Genomic DNA, 22,210 nt, shown 5'->3' with positions numbered 1-22,210 from the left:
GCCTACCTCACAAATGACCTCTACCTATGAATCATTAATGTAGAACCACATTGTCCGAATAAAACCTCATACCTACGTGATCATTACGTGGTTCAGGGTGAAATCCTGCCCACTCTCATCTCTGATCACTACTTGAGAATCTGTGGCACTGTTTCAAAATAAGGTGCCTGCAGCAAACATGGGACAGATCATCCTGGGAAAATGGGTCAAAATAACAAATACAAATTGTGTATAATATAATAATACTTCTGTTTGTTCATTCATCCATTCTTTGCTTTTTAGAAGGCTGGACCCCAGACTGATGATTACATGAAGATATTTTTTCCACATTCAAATAACAGATTCTAGAGAAAGAGATGAGGACATAATGTTAAAATCGTAAGATAGCTGCATGCATGTGAAAACAGCTGTGACAGCAATAAATAAAGTAACACCAGCAAAAAGTGCACTATGATGAGACATTTACACTTTGCTCTAACAGCATGCTTGTGTTACTTCAAAACAATGACTTAAATATGATGCAATAAAAATAATGTGTTTGAGCCAGAGCTGCTGTCTGGGAGGCTTACCTCAAGTCTATAACTGTAATTCAAGTCAAAATTTAATAACACCAAAATAGCTAGGCAACTTTAAGTTTCAGAACCAATGAAAGTTCACTTCGTCAGAGATTGCAGTACAGTTGTAGAGCTGTCAAAACAAGAAAATCAATGCAATGCAACGCAACAGGAATACACTCTTAAAAATAAAGGAAGAACCATTTTTGGTTCCACAAAGAACCATTCAATCAAATGTTCTTTAAAGAACAATCTCTTTCTTACCTTTTAATATTCTGAAGAATCTTCTTTCATTCACAAAGAAGCATTGCGAAGCAGCTTTATTTTTAAGAGTGTCGAAGAAAACAGAGCAGTCACTGGGTTTGGAGATGTTAGCTATACTGTATGTAAAGTTGCAATATGTTTAATGTGTAATTATCTATTTATGATATGGTAGCACTATACATTTGATGTATTTGGCAAAGTGACTTGCATTACATTGAAGGTAAACAATAAGTTCATGCATTTACTGCACAGCAAATTCGGTGGTGTTAAAATTTCAGTGTTACAGTGTTCAAATAAAAGTGTACATTTACTGTAATAAACACCAGCTTGTGTGACATTGTGCCCCCAAGTGGTGCAATAGTGTGGTGTTGCGCTTCCAAACACCTGCCCAGTGTTAATATTACATACGGGAACTTGAAGTAATTGAGACAATGCAGTCCGCTTTTGACAATCTACCCTGTTTGGAAAAATGGCGGTTCTTTCGGTGGAATCGTGCGATTTAAAGCTAAACACAAAGGTAAGATTTAGAATCTTCACTTTTAACCTTTTGTTTTAATACAACTACATACATTTAATTGATATACAGAGTCTATAGCGAGACGAAAAAAAACCCCACTGACAACTGATTATTGCTGTTTTGATAAATATATATTGCTAGATCCAAACCGGCCTTTGCAGTGGCTTTTTGTGTCTTGAAGTCTACTGGAGATAAACGTCCTCAGGTAGGAAGCTTTCATGATAAAGTGAAGTTTGTTCATTTGAGGACTTGAAGTGAAGAAAAGATACCCCCCCCCCCCTCCTCTCTCTCTCTCTCTCTCTCTCTCTCTCTCTCTCTCTCTCTCTCTCTCTCTCTCTCTCTCTCTCTCTCTCTCTCTCTCTCTCTCTCTCTCTCTCTCTCTGTTTGTGGTTTCTCAGGATGATAGTAGTATACAGTGAAACGGGACTGTTTCTCCAGGACCAAGGTGCTACATATACAAGAAATACAGAACACGGGACTGCAAAGAACTAAACTGGACATAATTATATTAAATAGGCTAAGTAAAGGTTAAACTTACAAGTCCCCATGATTGACAAAAAAAAAGAAGAGCTAAGGCACCATTCAAGCGGCACAGTGGCTCTATCTCTTGGCCAAACAGAAGAATAACAGTCTGTCTGTATCGAATCTGCGAATCTCAAACTCCAAACAGTGAAACAGCAGCGTGCCGGTAGGATCGAGCCGTCACAGGACCATGACAGACCAGAAAACGAGCAAAGAGCAGAAGTATGATCGGCAGCTCAGGTACATATCGGTTGGGTTTTAAACAACATAATAATTCAGTTTACATGCACTGCGATTCTCCTTTAGCATTAGTTTTAAGCTTTCAAATTGCATCAACGCTGACATACAGAGGCCCATCGGTCGTAGCAAGAGCTTTAATCATCCCAGAGTTACTTCAGATTGATCTTGCTTTAATTCAATACACACTGCAGCAACATACTCAGTCTAATCTCCATATATAGCATATCAACAACCTTACTGATCAGAAACCACTGGATGTATTAATCTGCTCGACTGTTGCCTGTCTGTCTTGATTATGTTATTGTAGCAATGATTATAGGCTGGTCATTTATTGGTTGTTATGTGTTTGTATCAGGTTGTGGGGAGATCATGGACAGGAAGCACTTGAAAATGCCCATGTGTGTCTCATCAACGCCACTGCAACCGGCACTGAAATCCTCAAAAACCTTGTGCTGCCAGGTGTCAATAAAATATCTCACTGTGCAGCTCCAATCATAACGCTGAGGCATGCATTCATTGTGTTAACATAATTCTTTCTCTGCTTCTTAGGAATTGGAGCCTTTACCATAGTTGATGGGCACAAAGTGTCAGGGGAGGATGTTGGAAACAAGTAATCATTGTCTTGTTTTTGTGACCATCTTAAAGAGATATTTGATTATAGTGTGATGAATGGATAAATGTATCACACTGCACCATATTGAAAATGTGACTGATTCTGGTCATGCTTTGATCTGTTCTGCAGCTTTTTTCTCACCAGCAGCAGTATTGGGAAGGTAAGCACAGAATTGGGTGTCCATAACAAGTCTGTCCAAACCTAAAGTGATGTGTATGCTGTATGATGTTTTGCTTATTTTGCAGAACAGGGCTCAGGCTGCTACTGAACTGCTGCAGGAGCTCAATAGTGATGTGTCTGGAAACTCTGTAGAAGAGGTCAGTGTTAATGTAAACATACTGTAGTTTTACTTTTAGTTTAAACTCGGCTGTACAAAACCAGTTTCGGACAATTTGCTCAAAACTATGAAATTGAATGAATAGGAAATGTATAGTGACTGAAATCTTAAGCTAATCAAAACAATAAGAAATCTCTCTTTTAAAAACATTAAAACATCTTCCTGAAACGTTTGAACGGCAGTGTGCATAGGGTGCAATATTTATTAACAACTAACTGCAATCATTTAATCAAAAGCCTCTATATCTAAAGGAATATTAATTCTAAAGGGACATAAATTCAGTCAAATGTGTTCAAACCTTTGTGAGATAGTGAATCTTTTCATTTTCTTAAATCTTAATTAATCTATTTTTTTTGATATTCAGAGTCCTGATAAGCTTTTGGACAACGACCCTGAGTTTTTTCACAGATTTAGTCTGGTCATTGGCGTCCAGCTTCCAGAAAGGTATTAGTACTAGAATACAAATCTGAATATATTGTTCCTTTATTGTTTTCATGAGTTACTTTTAAATGCATTACGAAACAGACATGTTAAATAATAATAAAAAAGAAAAAACCCTATGCTACTATCTAATTGGTTGTATGTGCTGACTCTTCAAATTAATATATGCCTTTGTCTTTTTTTGACAGCACATGTTTGAGGCTGGGGAGTGCTTTATGGGATGCTGGTGTGCCATTCCTTGTATGTCGAACATATGGACTTATCGGTTACATGAGACTTATCGTGAAGGAGCACACAGGTTATATAATCATAATTTCCTGAAGCAAAATATTTTTTTAGAGATTCATTTATTAACACTTGGCCAGGATGGTTGAAATTTACTGTAGTGCAGTAACTTTGCTAAAATTTCATTTAGAATTTCTTAAAGGGGTCATCGGATGCCCATTTTCCACAAGTCGATATGATTCTTGAGGGTTTTAATGAAAAGTCTATAACATACTTAGGTAAAAATTTCTTAATGGTAGTTTAAAAAAAACTCCCTTTTTACCCTGTCAAAATCAGCTCTTTTTAGAGAAAGCAGTTTCCTTGCATGTTGCTTTAAATGCTAATGAGCTCTGCTGACTCCGCCCCTCTGTTCCCTGGGGTGTCCAGCACACTGTAAACTGTAGCTGTGAAACTTGATAACTAGCACAGTATTAGGAAAGGCGATTTGAAAAGATTTATAAAAAACCCTTATACTCACTTCTACTGTAGATGAAGCTGGAACACGAATGATTTGTGCAAACTTAAACACATTTATCAGCGATCGGCGCATTCCCTTCAAAAATGAAAATAACGTTAATCTCTCTGCGTCTTCAGTGGCTCAGATGTCGGGAGTAAATGACGACTGCTATTTTAATTATTACATCCAACAACAGAACGTCTCAATCGCTTAATCAGAGACATTCTTGTCTGCCCTTGCACCGGAGTAGACACAATGGCAGACAGCTCACTCAGGGCGGGTCTAAGGTAAGACGGTCCTGTCAATCAACTATCGTGGGAGGGGCCTGTTCAGAACTACATCATTCTGACAGGAATCTCAGGACAGCCTGATTTGAGAAAGGAGCTTTTAAAATAGGGATTTAAAAAAAAGCACTGGGTGGATTTTATTATTATAGTCAAGTCAAGTCAAGTTTATTTATATAGCCCTTTAAAACAGCATAAATGCTGACCAAAGTGCTGCTCAACATACCAAACAAAACATCCTTGTACAATACAATTTAAACACTAATAATAAAATATGAAAAGAAACCAAAACAAAAGTAATACAATTAAGACTGGAAACATCATGCAATTTAAAACATTATTTAAGACTAAAAAATAATAATATTAATTTAATAGTTAATATCAAATTACACATATGCCTGAGAAAAAAAGTAAGTTTTAAGAGAAGATTTAAATGTAAAAAGTGTAGGGGAAAGTCTAATAGACAAAGGTAGGGAATTCCAGAACTTAGGACTAAGAACTGAGAATGCTCTGTCACCTTTGGATTTAAGTCAAGATTTTGGAACATTTAATATCATCTGAGTGTTCTCACTGGAGAGTACGAGTGGAGAAGGTCTGAAATATATGAAGGTGCAAGACCATGAAGTGATTTAAATACAAATACTAAAACCTTAAAATCAACTCTGAATCGAACAGGTAGCCAATGAAGTGATGATAACACAGGTGTAATATGTTCTCTCTTTTTTGTCCCTGTTAAAAAACGAGCCGCAGCATTCTGTACCAGTTTTAATCGCGAGAGCAAGGACTGATTTATTTCAGCATATAGAGCGTTACAGTAGTCCAGCCTGGTTAAAATAAATGCATTTATGGTTGAAATAAACGCAATTATAGGATGGACATCTAAACGCACATTTATGTTCAAACAACATTTAAAGTGAATTTTGCATTCGATGACCCCTTTAACATTTATGTAAATACATCTTTTGTGAAAATGTTGAATGGTCTGTCTGTGTTTTTCACCACAGTGATCGAATCTCATCCAGATAATGCATTAGAAGACCTGAGACTAGACCAGCCATTCACAGAGCTCAAACACTACATAGAGTCCTACGACCTGGACCGCATGGAGAAGAAGGTCAGATTAATTATTGATGTCCTTTTTATTGTATGTGACTGACTTGCATGTATTTTGTGTTTATTTTTAAGTCGTAGCAGTTTAAAAAATTGTTGTATGTATTTTGGTTTCATTTTAGGACCACAGTCATACACCATGGATAATTGTGGTTGCCAAATACTTGGAAAAGTGGTCTAGTGAGGTAATTTTTGACATAAACTTGTGAGCTTTCTTAATATGTGACCTCCTAAATGATCTTCTCATAGTGGATCCTCTCTGATCCAGCACAACTGTCAGTTACCGAAGAATTATAAGGAGAAGGAAGCTTTCAGACAACTCATCAGAGAAGGTAATGTAATGCCATGTTGTTCCTTTCAGTCATTTTTCGGTAGCTCATTTCTGTTGTTGTAGGTTTTCCTTCATTTCTGTATTTTCTCAGGAATCCTTACGAATGAGAATGGAACACCTGCAGATGAAGAGAACTTTGAGGAGGCAATCAAGAATGTGAACACGGCTCTGAACCCCACCAAGGTAGAACTCCTTACATTTGAAAAGTTGTAGTTCTAGTTTATGTTCCTTGCATATGATTTGTATTGATCTTTGGCCCATTGTAATGTAGGTCCCCAGTGCAACAGAGGACATTTTTAATGCCGAGCAGTGTGAAAATATTACCTCACAGGTTAGTGGCAACATGCAAAACTACTCCTAAGCCACCTTTAATCTGTCTTTCTTTAACATTCACATAAGATTGTTGCATTTTGCTCTTAGTGGCAATTGGAATTGGTCATGATTCATTCATTACCCTCCATTTATTTGCCATGGTAAAATGAAAAGGGTTTGAAATATTTAAACACACTAAACTTCAGCATGCACTTAAAATAAGATCTCCAATATTATTCTCTACTGGGGAAATGTATTGCTTCCAGTTTGCTGTTTTTTAGAGGTAGTGAAAAGGTGGCTTTTTTATTTTATTAGTATTCTCCATTATCCCACTAATAAAGCAGATGCTGCAATATGTTACTTGAGTTTCCTAGGTTTCCAATGTCACTCGGTTATTTTAGCTGTACAAAAACAGTACTGTGACTTCACACTATTTTAATTTGTTATTGTACACTAAACAAAATGATAAATGCAACTCTTTTGTTTTTGCCCCCATTTTTCATGAGCTGAACCCAAATATCTAAGTCTTTTTATATGTACACAAAAGGCCTATTTCTCTCAAATATTGTTCACAAATCGGTCTAAATCTGTGTTAGTCAGCACTTCTTTTTTGCTGAGATAAAATAGAAAAAGTCTTACATCTTTGAGTTCAGCTCGTGAAAAATGGGGGCAAAAAACAAGTGTTATAATTATAAAAAGTACTTAGAAGTTTACTGCACTTTATTTTTTTAGTTATTTACCCATAGTGTCTAAAGAATCTTACACATTCATAAGAAATAGCTTACTTTCCCATTGAAAAAGAGAGAGAATACATTTTAGAACTTTTACTATGTGCTTCTTTCTGTAAATATTTAGTTACAAGCAAAAAAAAAAAAAAAAAAAAGCTAACTATATGTATGAATTTCAATAATATCAGTTTATACTTCACCAGTAGCTTTAATCTGTCTTCTCGTAGAGCCCATCCTTCTGGGTGATGGCACGAGGAGTGCGGGACTTTGTTCGAAACGAGGGGAAAGGAAAGTTACCTGTGCGAGGAACCATCCCAGACATGATTGCAGATTCAGACAAATTCATCAAGTTACAAAATGTGTAGGTATTTAGCATTCAGATCACAAAGAGTCTAGGAACATTTTATTAGTAGTAATGTAATATTATTTTATTAGTAATGTGTAATGTGAAATTTGCCTGGTATTGCAAAGAACTGTTGGTAATGACCAACAGCTGAGGAACGTTACGTACTCAGATATGTGTTTTCGCTTAATTCCTGCTGACTGTGTTTTTGGGGTAAAATAGCATTTGTTTGACACTTTCCATTTCAGCTACAGAGACAAAGCCATGAAGGACGCAGCAGTTGTGTCCAAACACGTCGAAGCACTTTTACAACCATTTGGAAAGGTATTTACATAATCAGCAGACTCTTCTGTAATAACTGCAGTTTTTCTCTTTTATTAGCACATTAACATTAATGATCTGTTTACTCCAAAGCCTCCAGAAAGCATCTCTGAACATGAAATTAAACTTTTCTGTGAGTACCTCATTAACATTTCTTATAAGGTTTTTTAAATTTTAATAAAATGAAAACTAAAAGACTTTCAAATCACATTACAATAGAACATAGATAACATAGCAAATGTTTAAACTGAGAAAGTTTACAATTTTATGCACAAAATGAGCTCATTTCAATTTTGATTTCTGCTACAGGTCTCAAAATAGTTGGGACGGGGCATGTTTACCATGGTGCAGCATCTCCTTTTCTTTTCAAAACAGTTTGAAGACGTCTGGGCATTGAGGCTATGAGTTGCTGGAGTTTTGCTGTTGGAATTTGGTCCCATTCTTGCCTTATATAGATTTCCAGCTGCTGAAGAGTTCGTGGTCGTCTTTGACGTATTTTTCGTTTAATGATGCGCCAAATGTTCTCTATAGGTGAAAGATCTGGACTGCAGGCAGGCCAGGTTAGCACCCGGACTCTTCTACGACGAAGCCATGCTGTTGTTATAGCTGCAGTATGTGGTTTTGCATTGTCCTGCTGAAATAAACAAGGCCTTCCCTGAAATAGACGTTGTTTGGAGGGAAGCATATGTTGCTCTAAAACCTTTATATACCTTTCAGCATTCACAGAGCCTTCCAAAACATGCAAGCTGCCCATACCGTATGCACTTATGCACCCCCATACCATCAGAGATGCTGGCTTTTGAACTGAACGCTGATAACATGCTGGAAGGTCTCCCTCCTCTTTAGCCCGGAGGACACGGCGTCCGTGATTTCCAACAAGAATGTCAAATTTGGACTCGTCTGACCATAAAACACTATTCCACTTTGAAATAGTCCATTTTAAATGAGCCTTGGCCCACAGGACACGACGGCGCTTCTTGACCATGGTCACATATGGCTTCCTTTTTGCATGATAGAGCTTTAGTTGTAAGGCTGGGCGATATGGAGCAAAAAATATATCTCGATATATTTTGCTGTATCTCGATATACGATATATATCTCGATATCATTACAGGAAAAATAACCCCCCTAGAACTACTGCAAAAACAAATATGCCAAATATTACATGTTTAGGGCCCTATGAAACGTTTTATTTTTTCTTCACCATATGTTTTTTTGTGTATGTGTAATTATTTAAATGCATAAAAACAACTTAATTATTATTTAAAAATTCTACACAAATTCTTACAATAGCCTTATGTGAAATGTTTTTTCCCTTCAGAAATTCTGTGTATTTACATTTTTCTGGTTATCAAATGAAGGCATAAAACATTCATTTAATTTATCTATGAATTATTTAAAATTAAGCAAACTTTATTTTTTGGTAAACAAAGGGGATTTACTATTAAAAATAAAACATGGAAGAAATGTTGTGTGATTATTCCTTTAAAAATTGTTCGTTTCTTTTTAATAGTAGTAGTAGTGGGCTATGTACATTCTGCTGAACAATAGTAATAGATTTCTGGCAAATACTTTTATTTTGACGAATCGTTACAGTTCTGTGTATGTGATACTACAGTCTATGATGTGATATATGCCCGCTAGTTTTACTCAAATCAAACGGTCAGATGCTCATGAAGTGACTCTCAGAGCAGTTCTGGAGATGTTCTTCATGTGTTTACGTCCTGATTTAGTGAGATGACAGAAGCTGAAATCACCGCGAGCGTCACGCGCGCTTCCGTGTGTTTAATGAATGAAGACGCGCTTCTGCTCCATTCATTAACACAGACACGCAGGATTCATATTTAAATAGTCCTTTACGGCTTAATATTTGCAGATATTAGTCCATATCGCGATTTGATGTAAGTGCAATGACCTACGTTTGATTAATTCATTCAAAATCTGACAAATTCGGTGCCATTCCGTGTTAAACTGTAAATTCCGTTTTTATGATTCCCTCCACGTTTTCTGCATCGTGGAAATCATTGGGCCATACAGTAGACATCTGCCTGCTGTTCGCCCGATGTCTGAAAACCGAAGTATCTCCATAAAATGGAGCCAGTTGTCCTTTTTTTTTTAGACTTTTTTTTAGACTAGTTCTCTACACGCGAGGGGAGTGGGGATAAAAGCAAGGAGGCGGGGGGCGACGAGCGGGGGCGAGCACAGCACAGAGAAGGCCAACAAGCAAAGTGGCGGAATCAGAATTAAATATAAACAATATATCGATATATACGATATGCCAAAATCCATATCGTGTTTAAAAATATCTCGATATATTTTAAATATCGCGATATCGCCCACCCCTATTTAGTTGGCAACTGCTGATGGCACGGCGGATTGTGTTTACCGACAGTGGTTTCTGAAAGTATTCCTGGGCCCATTTAGTAATGTCATTGACACAATCATGCCGATGAGTGATGCAGTGTCGTCTGAGAGCCCGAAGACCACGGGCATCCAATAAAGGTCTCCGGCCTTGTCCCTTACGCACAGAGATTTCTCCAGTTTCTCTGAATCTTTTGATGATGTTATGCACTGTAGATGATGAGATTTGCAAAGCCTTTGCAATTTGACGTTGAGGAACATTGTTTTTAAAGTTTTCCACAATGTTTTCACGCAGTCTTTCACAGATTGGAGAGCCTCTGCCCATCTTTACTTCTGAGAGACTCTGCTTCTCTAAGACAAAGCTTTTATAGCTAATCATGTTACAGACCTGATATTAATTAACTTAATTAATCACTAGATGTTCTCCCAGCTGAATCTTTTCAAAACTGCTTGCTTTTTTAGCCATTTGTTGCCCCCGTGCCAACTTTTTTGAGACCTGTAGCAGGCATTACATTTTAAATGAGCTAATTAAGTGGATAAAAGTGTAAAATTTCTCAGTTTAAACATTTGCTACGTTATCTATGTTCTATTGTGAATAAAATATTGGCTCATGTGATTTGAAATTCCTTTAGTTTTCACTTCATTAAAATTTAAAAAACGTCCCAACTTTTCCGGAATTCGGGTTGTAGATATTCCAACACTTTTGCAAAATCCTGTAATATTCTACATCAGGTCTCCTTTTCCATCAGTTTGTTTGCGTACGTGATGTTCATGGTTCCAGTAATTAGTGAAAAATCTCCTCTTTGGGAATTTTAGCAGGTGGCTTCCTCCACAAATAATTATAAAGCCTATGTTGTGTGGTGTTTTGTGTCCCACAGGTAAAAACGCAGCTTTCCTCAGAGTGGTGCGCTGCAGGTCTCTGGCAGAAGAATACAGTGTGGACACTTTCAATAAAGATGAAATCAGTACGTCTTCTCTGCGCTTCTCTCTCCGCCTGTGGTTTATCTCGGTTTCTAAATGTTATGGCCACTGCACAGGATTGTTTAGAAGGATTTACTAACATGCTTCATTGTTGTGTATATCCATGCTCGGGTGTTGCTGTGTGTGTTTAAGCTATTTTTCTCTGTCTCCATAGCATCCTGTATGGACAGTGCAGACAGTGAGATGGTTCTGTACCTCATGCTCCGCTCGGTCGATCACTTCCAACAGCAACACTCCCGATACCCCGGTCAGAAGAGTTATCAAAAAAATTTAGAAACTCTCAACCATGGCACAGATTTTAAAATGTCCATCAAGTCACCGATTTTTATATACTAACTCAAACTTGGATTTGTCACTATTTTATGTATGTATTTATTTATTTTGGACATGGTACTATGGTAATGCCACCTTTCTTGGAGTACCATGAAGATATTACCGTATTGGTGCTGAATCGGTTTATTGTAAATAGTAACAATATTTCACAATATTGCGGTTTTTATTGTATCTACCATAACAGACTTCTTTCAGAAACATTCAAATGGACACCAAAGTTGTGTATGTGCACATAGAGTATGACTGTTTTTCTCAGGTGTCTACAATTACCAGGTGGAGGACGACATTAACAAACTCAAGCTGTGTGTAAACAGTCTTCTACAGGAGTACAGTCTGAGCGTCAGTGTGAAAGATGACTACATCCATGAGTTGTACGTTTCAGTTCACAGTTAAGCTCCTTTGGTTTGAAGCTGTACGAACTAAATATTTATACTAAAACCAGTTTTGTAATATTGGCAATGAAGAAGCACACGTTCTCCTGTTCATCTGGTCCGTCTGTGTATAATCCGATGGTAAGTGTAAATGTTATTTTCATATCTTCCAGCTGCCGTTATGGAGCTGCTGAGCCACACACAGTCGCCGCTTTTCTGGGAGGTGAGTGTTTATGTACTTATTCAGGATCCTGCAAACACACACACACCTCATCGAACATTCATAATAACATAACATCCGCTATAATATGGATTTAATAGTATAAGGGAAATCACATTAGGAAATGTAAGTATGGCCTTTCTCAATAACTGTCTTCACTGCTTGCATTACTATATGTTTTGTAAGGCTCTATTTATTTTCATCTGACATTGATATGATTCATGGTTTTCTGTAGCATGAGCTCATTTAATGTTGCCAAGTGTTATGCTGCTGGTTATTGGCTTCTTTTTATTTACTATCACGATGTAAAAAAAAAAAAGAAAAAAAGCCATTGGTGTCATGTTATCTGGTCACCTGATTAAATGAACAATAACCTGTGAATTATCCATTTGAATCTCTCTCTCGTTTTACTATAAGAATCTTAAAGGGATAAGTTCATCCAAAAATGAAAATTCTGTCATTAATTACTCACTCTCATGTTTTTCCAATTGGACATTTTTATAGACCATTCAGAAATTATAATTTTATGAAGCTACGAGAAAACTTTTTGTGTGCAAAAAAAACTAAAATAACAACTTTATTGAACAATTTCTTATCTTCCGGGACAGTCCGATGCCATTGTCGAGAGTACCACAACATATGCAATAATGGCATCAGACTGTCCCAGAAGAGTTGTTGAATTCTTATTTTTGGTATTCTTATATTCTCGTAGCTTCATAAAATTAAGGTTGAACCACTGATGTCACATGGACTATTTTAACAATGTCCTTACTACCTTTCTGGGCCTTGAATTTGTCAGGTTCATTGCTGTCTATGCAGGATCAGAATGCTCTTGGATTTCATCAAAAATATCTTAATTTGTGTTTTGAAAATGAATGAAGGTTTTACAGGTTTGGAACGACATGAGGGTGAGTAATTAACGACAGAATTTTTATTTTTGGGGGAACTATCCCTTTAAATAGTGAATGAACATTAGGTTTAGTAAAAAATAAAACAAAACATGAGTTAAAATTAGGGCAACCAATTAGGGTAATTACCGAGAATATATTTGGTTTACACAATCTTAAATGCATTACGTAAATGCCAGTTTTCCAAATCATGCATCCAGATGTGAACGACATAGTAATGCCAGTTGTAAAGAGGCCCATTATCTGTCTTTTGTTGCAGGATCAGCAGCTCAAGAAGCCATCAAAATCATCACGCACCAGTTTGTACCTTTCAACAACACGTTCCTCTATAATGCCATGTCACAGACCTCTGCTACTTTTCAGCTTTAGAGCAATCGTCCCTTCCAGTTGTGTTTCCTCATTCCTCTATCAAAGTGTTGGCCTCGAATTGGCAATCGAGTTTGTGTATACTTACACTGATCAGTTTGACAAGACCAGAACTGATGCTGCATACTGAATAAACAGTATATCTCCCAAGCTTTTGTGTGGGATTTTTGTGTTCTTTCCACAACAGTTTTAATGTACATACACTGACTTTACTGTCATTTTTGATAATTTTAATGCATCCTTGCTTAATAAAAGTTTTTTTCATCTTACTTCAAGTGTATCACATTTTCCAAAACATACTGAGCAGCAGTTTTCAACATTGTTAATAGATGTTTCTTGAGCTGCAAATCAGCAAATTAAAATGATTTCTGAAGGATCGTGTGACACTGAAGACACTATCCAATCACTGGAATAAATTGCATTTTAAAATGTTATACAATATTACTATTCTTACTGTATTTTTGTTCAAGTGAACATAGCACTATGCTTTCAGCCTACATTATCTGATATAAACGTGTGACATTTTCACATGGTAACTGGAGAACTACTGTTTATGCATGTCATATAATTTTTCTAAATATGTGCTAAGCTGTATTGTGGTGAGCTGCTGCTGTTTGTTTGGGCAGATCACAGAGTTATTTCCTGTTGTAGGGTGGAGTGCTGTGTTTCTACAGCCGGTCTAAAAGCAGACGTCTCTGTGGTTTAAAGAGAATAACTAGGTTTTCCTCATAGTGAGTCTAGACAGAGGAAGGACGAAGTCAGTGGCACGTAAACATATATTTTTACTCATTCCCAAGCCTCCCAAGAATTGAAAACTTCCTGACTGACCTACTTTACCCACAAAAATGTCTAAGAAATGTTTAGTACACTCCCATCAGTGTGTTTTAAAGCCCAAATCCATTGGAGGGCACCCTCCTCCTTCTGCTGGAGCACATTCTGACCCAAGCTGTTCCTTCTCTGCACATTCCACTGTAAAATAATTCATAACTGGAGGCTCTCCTTACATTGATCTGTCAAGCAAGACTATGTTAATAAGAAACCAGAATATGTTGTTCAGTTACTACTTCATTGTTTTCATGGAAGCAGAAACTGTTTAAATGTTCTCCTGCTCATGACTAATATATAGGTGACTGTGTTACGAAACTTTCCCTGTGACCCCTGCATGAGGAGGCCGTGTTTGTGGAGGATTGCTGGGCTCAGCCTGCAGCTTTTCTAAACTAATGGAAATTCCCCCGGGGTGATTTACTTCTCCTGGATCCAGAGTGACATTGAAAGCTTGACTATGACTTCTCTGTATACACTAGCAGATTGAAACCATCTCATGGAGGCCTTGCTTGGAAATACTGCTTATCTGTTTAATATCCATGTTGTTCAACTTATGTCATGGCACTGAATGTTATGGCAACATCTGCTCAGTTCATGACCTCGTTTTTATCATCAGCTGAATTTAATTTTCATTTGGGGTCAGACTTGCCAGTGGTATTTGACTACTATTATAGTATTCATTAAAATGGAAAATTAGTTTTTACGATTTTCAGTTTTCATTTTAGTTTTAATTTAGGTTTTAGTACTTTTGTGATCCCATTTTATATTCGATGTCTTTACATTTACACAATCTATAATTATAAACTGATAAATGTATGTACAGTACATAAAAATTGCGTTGTATCAAATGATTCATTTAAATTTTAGAAAATAGTACACCTAAATATAAAGTGGCTCCAACTGTACACTTTTGTCATTTTATTAGTTTTTGCGCTTTTTTTCTATATTTCTATGCTAAAGCTTTAAATTTCATTTAAATATTTCCGTTTATGTTTTAGTTATTTCAGTACTTCTTTTATTTTTGTTAGCTGCCAAGGCAACATTTCTAATTTTCTCAAGTTGAGGTTTTTCTTTAAAAAAATTATAAATTGCATTTATTTATGAATATAATTATTCCATCTGTGCAATTTTAGCTCTGCTTGCAGGCTGTATACTGGACTGATAAACATTCGGACATTTATCACATTCATGTAATCTAATATAGCATCTTTTTGAAACTTATTTCTTGCTGATTTCCTTTTTTTTATGCTTCTCCTGATGTCTTCGATGTCATTGCAGCTGCATCAACAAGAGAAGCATGTGGAGCAAACCAAACGAGGTTTCAATTACATTAATGCATGATTTTTACAATAGATGGTTAACTAATGTTGTTCCTTCACTGTTTATTTTACTTCATAGGCTGCCAGTCACGTTTTATGAAGTTTTCTGTTCAATTTTAATGTTAACAACACTACAGCTATGCTATAATAAATTATGGTGGCATCGCTGTGCACTATTCATCTGCAACGATTGCACGGTTCACATGATGTTCTTTCTGAAATCTGCAGTAAAGCACTTTAAGCCTTCACATGAAGCTATATCGAACCTGGATATCCATGTCCAGAATCCATTCCTTTTGGCAGAACTGCTGAACAGAGCAGCTCTTCTTCATTAATATGGATGACTGAGGCCAGAAGCATCCAGAGGCGACACACAGTCTCTCATAAACACATGCTCTAGAGATAAAGAGACAGTGATGGAGCAATACTATCACCACATTCATTCACACATACTGCATTCTTTCTCCGTCTGCCATGTGAGCGGGAAAGTCCGGTACTTGCACAAATAGAGGAATATATAACTGACAATGTGAGAACAATTTGAATAATAATTAATTTATTGCTTGTGCCAAACTACAAACCAGAATCTGAGACTTCTGCTAAATAATTTTTTTCATCATATAAGTAATAAGGTGATTATTTGTGCTCTAAACCAAGGCTTCATTTAGTTGATCAAAAAAAAAAGAAAAACAGTAATATTGTAAAATTTTGAATATTGAACATTTGATTGATTGTATACTTGTGTTGTCTTGTTGTCTATAATACATATTTTCACTGTAAAATGTATGATCATCAAGATAATTTCACTATTATCTGTTTTGGATTTCCAATTTTTATTTTTATGAAAGTTTTTTTTTGTTTGTTTGTTTTTTTTTTAATACAAACAAATAAACAGAAGTAAAAGTTACTGTAAAGGACACCCAGGACACTCATCTGTCCAAAAAAGAGTCCTAATCAGAAAAGTGGATGAATAAAACATCTGAGATTTATATAGTCTCGAATTTCAAGGACAGTCTGTGCATGATAGCACTAATTCTGTCCCATTGTGCAGACAAGCTTAATAAATCCTCCAGCAGCAAACCAGCAGTATGTGCCACTACTAGATATTGCTTTTCTAATAACAGCACAGCTGTTGTATCTCTCTGCATACCAGTACTGAAGACTTTTGAACAAGCTAACGCTTAACGCTTGAACAAGCTAATGCTATGAATTGATCTAAATGGGACCTCCCGACCTCTGACCCTGAGCGAAGAGCTGAGAAAGGGGGCCTGGGTGTCTGTAACCGCAGCTGTGTTACATAAACACAGCATAAACTAGCCTGTCTGTCACGGGTGAGCCTGAAGACCTCATCACACGCACTGAGGAGCCTCACTCTGTCCTTAAATACAGCCCTTTTACCAGCCGGATTAATTGCCAGTGCGCTCTGAAAGCAAACTGTTAGGACACTATAGACTGCTTCATGCTTCCTGCTGCACATGTTCTTTAAAATCCAGTCTGCACACTGACTTAGTGACCGTACACAATGCTAATTGACACTTTAAAGACTCTCATTCTGCCATAAAGCTTTTGGAGCACAAAAATGTATGTTGATATTACCATACTTTGATTTGTCTTGACATCAAGCCTTGATGTATTACTTTAATGCCCTAGTTTAAGTGTATGGTAATCATTCAGTATTATGGAATATAAAAAACTTCATGGATTTACCATCTGACTATCATTGTATTACAGTACTACTATAGTATGTTTTAGGGCCTCAGCATGTTCAGGGAATGATTTGCTCAGACTGTGCTGTATTAATGCATTCATCCCAGCTCCTCCAGACCCCAGGAGAGATGGAGAGACATAGTGCAGCACTGGCAGATGGCCAAGCAAATATCCAAAATAATAATCAGCAGATTTCAGCAACCTCCCCGCCTGTTTCCAGCCCTTTACCCCCACCTTTCTCCCTTGCTTTACCCTTTGTCTGTGTTTATAGACATAGTTCTGATTTATATAAATACAGGAACAGCATATCGACAGTTTTGTTGATTTATTTTGAGCGCTTACTTAACAGCATGGGAAAATTAGTGCACGGAAAATGCATATAAAGGAAACACTTGTACTGTGTCAGTGCTCAAGATTGGCCCATTGATTTTCACGACAGGACTGTCCACACACAAACATGGCCAGCTCATCTATTGTTCAGTGCCTCCACCTGTGTGTGCAGATAATGCACCACCCAACAGCCTTCGCTCAGATCCTGAGAAACAGTGTATGTATGCATATGATATGAGTGTTTGGTTGACCATTCAAGTTACTGAATATATATATAGAGAGGTTTCACACACGTACTGTATAGCCTTGTGCATGGGAAGCACAATGTAAAAAAAAAAAAAACAAGTAACAATGTACAAATGCTACACTGTAAAACCTGACAAGTTACGGTAACTCAAACCATTTGAGGATACTGATTGCCATAAACGATTTAAGTTTTAAAACCAATAAATATGAGTACTATAAACCTTTTAACTTATTTATCCTATACTCCATGAGGTTATGTTCCCACACACTGTAGAAAAAGTAACAGAATATTGATAGTAATATGCAACATATTAGCATATTAAAATCATTTCTGGAAGATCATGTGACACTGAAGACTGGAGTAAGTGACATCACAGGAATACATTACATTTTAGATATTCTGTATTTCATAAACAAAAGCTGTTATTTTAAATGGTAACACTGTTTACATAATTTCTGTACAAAATAGTGTACATAATATTGTACATTTCAAGGACATTTGAACAGTAGTGTACATAAGTTACACATAATTTATACCAAAAAAGTGCAAAGTAAAGTGACAGTCTTTAAAAGAATTTTTTTTTAAGTCCATACCATCATTTCTGGTTATTTTAACATCTAATTTCTGAATAAAATGATTCATTTCTCACCAACCCCAAACTTTTGAATAGTATTGTATGTATCTAAAATGATGTGGTGCGTAGCGTGTAAGCATGTGCGTCATGTATACATGCAAAACATGCAGACATGCTCCGCACACACATTCTCTAGCTGCCTGTTTTATCTCCGGCACCCAATTTTTTGCATTCTGTTCCTCGACCATCACTGTTATCTCTTTAAAGGCATGCACCTGTGCTTAGTCACACACATCCTGCTACTCAAACATGCTGTCTGAATTAATCATTCATAATTCATGTGCTGATACTGAAGCTGTCTTTACTTCCTCTCTGAGGCTGAGAGCAGTGTGTGTGTGTGTGTGTGTGTGTGTGTGTGTGTGTGTGTGTGTGTGTGTGTGTGTGTGTCTGTCAAGAGGGGCGGCTGTTAGTTATTCAAAGCAGAAACCCAGTGACCCATACTGCAGGACGCACCTCCCCACTGGGTGGAAACTTTCAGGAGGCCATGCTGGGAAAACAAGAGCCAAAGATGGAAAAGACTTTAAGAGAGGAGAGCTGGCCCTTGTCTCATTCTCTTCCCTTCAAAAGTGGGGCCTCTTATATTTACTTAAATAGTCTATGGCCTGGGTCATTGTCAATTGCCAAATTTGATTTAAAAAATCTCACCAATCCCAGTTATGCATGGAATTCCTTCTAATAACCAATAGCACATCCTTGAGTTTAACAGTGTGCTTCTCTTGAACAGCATCCTCTCTCTCTCTCTCTCTCTCTCTCTCTCTCTGAAACGGTCACGCTCCACAGTGAAGAGTTGATGAATGTGGAAAGAGGTAGAGATTTCCATTGATAAGTAGTGCAGCCTTCATTAATTTGAGAAATCATACCATACCAGCAATGGCCAAATACTGGCATCAGATAAAGGTAGAAATATAGTGGGTAGAAAGGTAGAAACTAAAAATAAAAGGTGATTTTGTTTTATTTGAACATATGAGTATATAAATGTCTCATATGCAGGTAATGATGAGCCTGTAGCAAATTGAAATACCCTGGTTTCATGGCATCTTTACCCCCATAGACTGAATAAGCTTGTGTTCTTCCTGTATTCATGCCATTCCTCCTGCTGATTACATTACCATGGCTGATTTCACTTTATTAGTTTTTCTGTTTTTACAAGGAAGGACATCATCATACCTAGATCCATATCTAGTGAGAGAGAGAAAGATAGGCATGTATTTGTAAAAATGTGCTTTCCTGGTTGAAACTCACATATGATACTATTGTGTTGTGTTTGCTACACAGTTATTATAGGGTTACTCCACCCGAAAATGAAATTCTTGTCATTAATCACTTACCCCCATGTCGTTCCAAACCTGTAAAAGCTTCGTTCGTCTTCAGAACACAATTGAAGATCACAATTGAAGATATTTGGGATGAAAACTGGGAGGCTTGCGACTGCCCCATAGACTGCCAAATAAATAACAGCGTCAAGGTCCAGGAAAGTATGAAAAGCATCGTCAGAATAGTCCATCTGCCATCAGTGATTCACGACGAGAGTACCTTTTCTACACAAAGAAAACAAAAATAATGACTTTATTCAACAATTCCTCTCCTCTGTGTCTCTCCAAATCAGCGTAGTGCCATTTTGGCAAATCTGAGCTGTATGCAGATGGTGTACACTCTTCTGTATCAGCTGTGCCACAAGGATACGTTTTTTACGTGTATTTATGCTTTGTTTTGAAAGCAAACAACGCATCAGCGCAGCACGAAGCGTACACCATCTGTGTACAGCTCAGATTTGCCAAAATGGTGCTACGCTGATTTGGAGAGACACAGAGGAGAGGAATTGTTGAATAAAGTCGTTATTTTTGTTTTCTTTGTGTACAAAAGGTACTCTCACCGCTTCATTACGTTACGATTGAACCACGGTTGAACCACTGATGTCAGATGGACTATTCTGACGATGATTTTCATACTTTCCTGGACCTTGACTGTATTTTACTTGGCAGTCTATGGGACAGTCTCAAGCCTCCTGGTTTCCATCCAAATATCTTAAATTGTGTTCCGAAGATGACCGAAGCTTTTAAGGGTTTGGAACGACATGGGGGTAAGTGAATAATGACACAATTTCCATTTGGGATGGAGTATCCCTTTAAGGCGTTTTAATTGGTTTTAGCATGTGGTTTCTGGGGTGTTCTGTGTGTTTGCTAAATGGTTGCCCATTGTCAAGTTTTTATGATGTAGTAGTCTCTATGAATTTTAGGGTCCTCTGATGGTTCCTATTTCAATATAACTAAAAAGGGCTCCAGTTTGCAACAAAATGGACACAATTAAGTGGTCCATTTTTGCAATAATACAAATGAGCTGAATTCCAATTTGCGAAAAAAAGAGAGAGAGAGAGAGAGAGAGAGAGAGAGAGAGAGAGAGAGAGACTACTAGTACTTTAGAGACTACTTCTAATGTAACCTAGTCAGAGAGTAAGTGTGATTTTGGACACAGCTTATAGTCCTTTTAAATGAGTCATGAAGTTTACTAGCACATGCTAGCAGGTTAGTGGGTTTAATCTGAGGCAATGTTTACGCCTGGTATTAAAATGCATTTTCAGTCTTATCACAATGGGACAACACTAAATACAGGAATAAACGGGCGATAAAAGTTTTGAGCTTGTCCACTTTCAACCACTTAAAGGTAATCAGGACAGAAGTGGTCAAAAGTGCACAAAAGAGATGGATTAAAACGCCAGGTACAAAACGGGAACGTGTCTCCCTTGACTATACTTGCGATTCGATCAAACAAAAACTAATCTTAATACCAGGTGTACATTCGAAGGTATTAGTTCATGACTGACTCCATCGCTGAACCGTGAATCATTGTTTGGGGTAAGTCTGCTACAAAATGGTAAATGTTACTGTGGTGTGTATTTTAGGTCTGTAACTGGTTGTGAGACAACACGTAGTTAAAGACACATATTTACAACAAGGTTTTGTTGTAATATATGGTTTTCTCACAACATGTCAGTTGTCAGCTCTCAGGGTGAAATTTAGAAACCACTAACTAATAATTATAGGCTAAAATGAGCCTGCTGTGAACAGTAAGGAGCACTCGACAGACTAGTTTCCGTAAGATCTGCAGTCACTGAAAGCACATCAGCATTTATGCAACATGAAAAAGATTAATCCAGGCTGTTGAATATGTGTGTGTGATGCTGTGTGCACATGTGTGTGTAGATTTGTCAGGATGTCTGGCTGTGCTGCTTTGCATGTGTCAGCAAGCTTGTATACAACTCTGCCAGCATAATGCTACAGAGACCCACAATGCAGCAGTCAGCAAGTGAAGAGAGGGGGTGGGGAAGAGACGGGTCAGAACTTTGATTTTTTGTTAAGAGGGAGAAGAGCTCTTTGTGTAGTGAAATTCCATAGCCACCGGAGGGCACCACTTCAGATACTCCCAAAGGCTGTATAAAAACAGGATACAACACAGTCCTGAGCATATCAAAAGCTGTTCAGAAAAATAAAATACTTATTGAATACTGTGCATTATACAGTATTTTGTTTTTAAATAGTAAGTGAAACAGTAGGCATACTCCAACAATGATACACTTCAAACATTAGCATGCTTAACCGTATGTTATATTGTTGTCACATGGCCTATCAAATCAAATTGCATGTTGGTGCTATTGTGCGCATTAATGAATTGAATTAATTTGAATTTGTGTGTGAGTTTAAGTAACACATCCTGTTGCTCCTTTGAAAATACAGTCCATTTTGTTCTCCCGACAGTGAAGAAAACAAGTGTGAACAGACTTTACATGTAAATCTCTCTATTAACAGTGATGTGTGGGCAATTCACATTTCAAACATGAATTTAACAGCATTGAGATCTCACTTTGTGATCAAACTGCAATGGATTTTATCATTAAACTCATTTTAATAAGACATATAATGCTGTAGACATATTGTTCTGCAGACAATATGGAGGTTTTACCTTTGATGCAGTT

At 37.1% G+C, this 22,210-nt stretch overlaps 1 protein-coding gene across 1 annotated transcript; it reads left to right on the top strand.

Annotated features, from left to right (window-relative positions):
• Positions 1-1,955: 1,955 nt before the first annotated feature.
• Positions 1,956-13,328, top strand: LOC132123468 (NEDD8-activating enzyme E1 regulatory subunit-like). The gene is made up of 20 exons (XM_059534098.1): positions 1,956-2,097; positions 2,453-2,556; positions 2,647-2,707; positions 2,840-2,870; positions 2,956-3,027; positions 3,412-3,491; positions 3,677-3,786; positions 5,498-5,607; positions 5,726-5,788; positions 5,872-5,935; positions 6,026-6,117; positions 6,206-6,265; positions 7,202-7,335; positions 7,566-7,641; positions 7,732-7,771; positions 10,878-10,964; positions 11,135-11,227; positions 11,570-11,684; positions 11,858-11,907; positions 13,072-13,328. Exons 1-20 carry the CDS (start codon positions 2,048-2,050, stop codon positions 13,179-13,181), a joined length of 1,602 nt encoding a protein of 533 aa, XP_059390081.1. The 5' UTR covers positions 1,956-2,047; the 3' UTR covers positions 13,182-13,328.
• The last annotated feature ends 8,882 nt before the right edge of the window (positions 13,329-22,210 follow it).

This window comes from Carassius carassius, chromosome 3 (assembly GCF_963082965.1).
Source record: "Carassius carassius chromosome 3, fCarCar2.1, whole genome shotgun sequence".
In the NCBI taxonomy this organism is placed as follows: Eukaryota; Metazoa; Chordata; class Actinopteri; order Cypriniformes; family Cyprinidae; genus Carassius; species Carassius carassius.
This window is presented reverse-complemented; position numbering and strand designations above follow the sequence as displayed.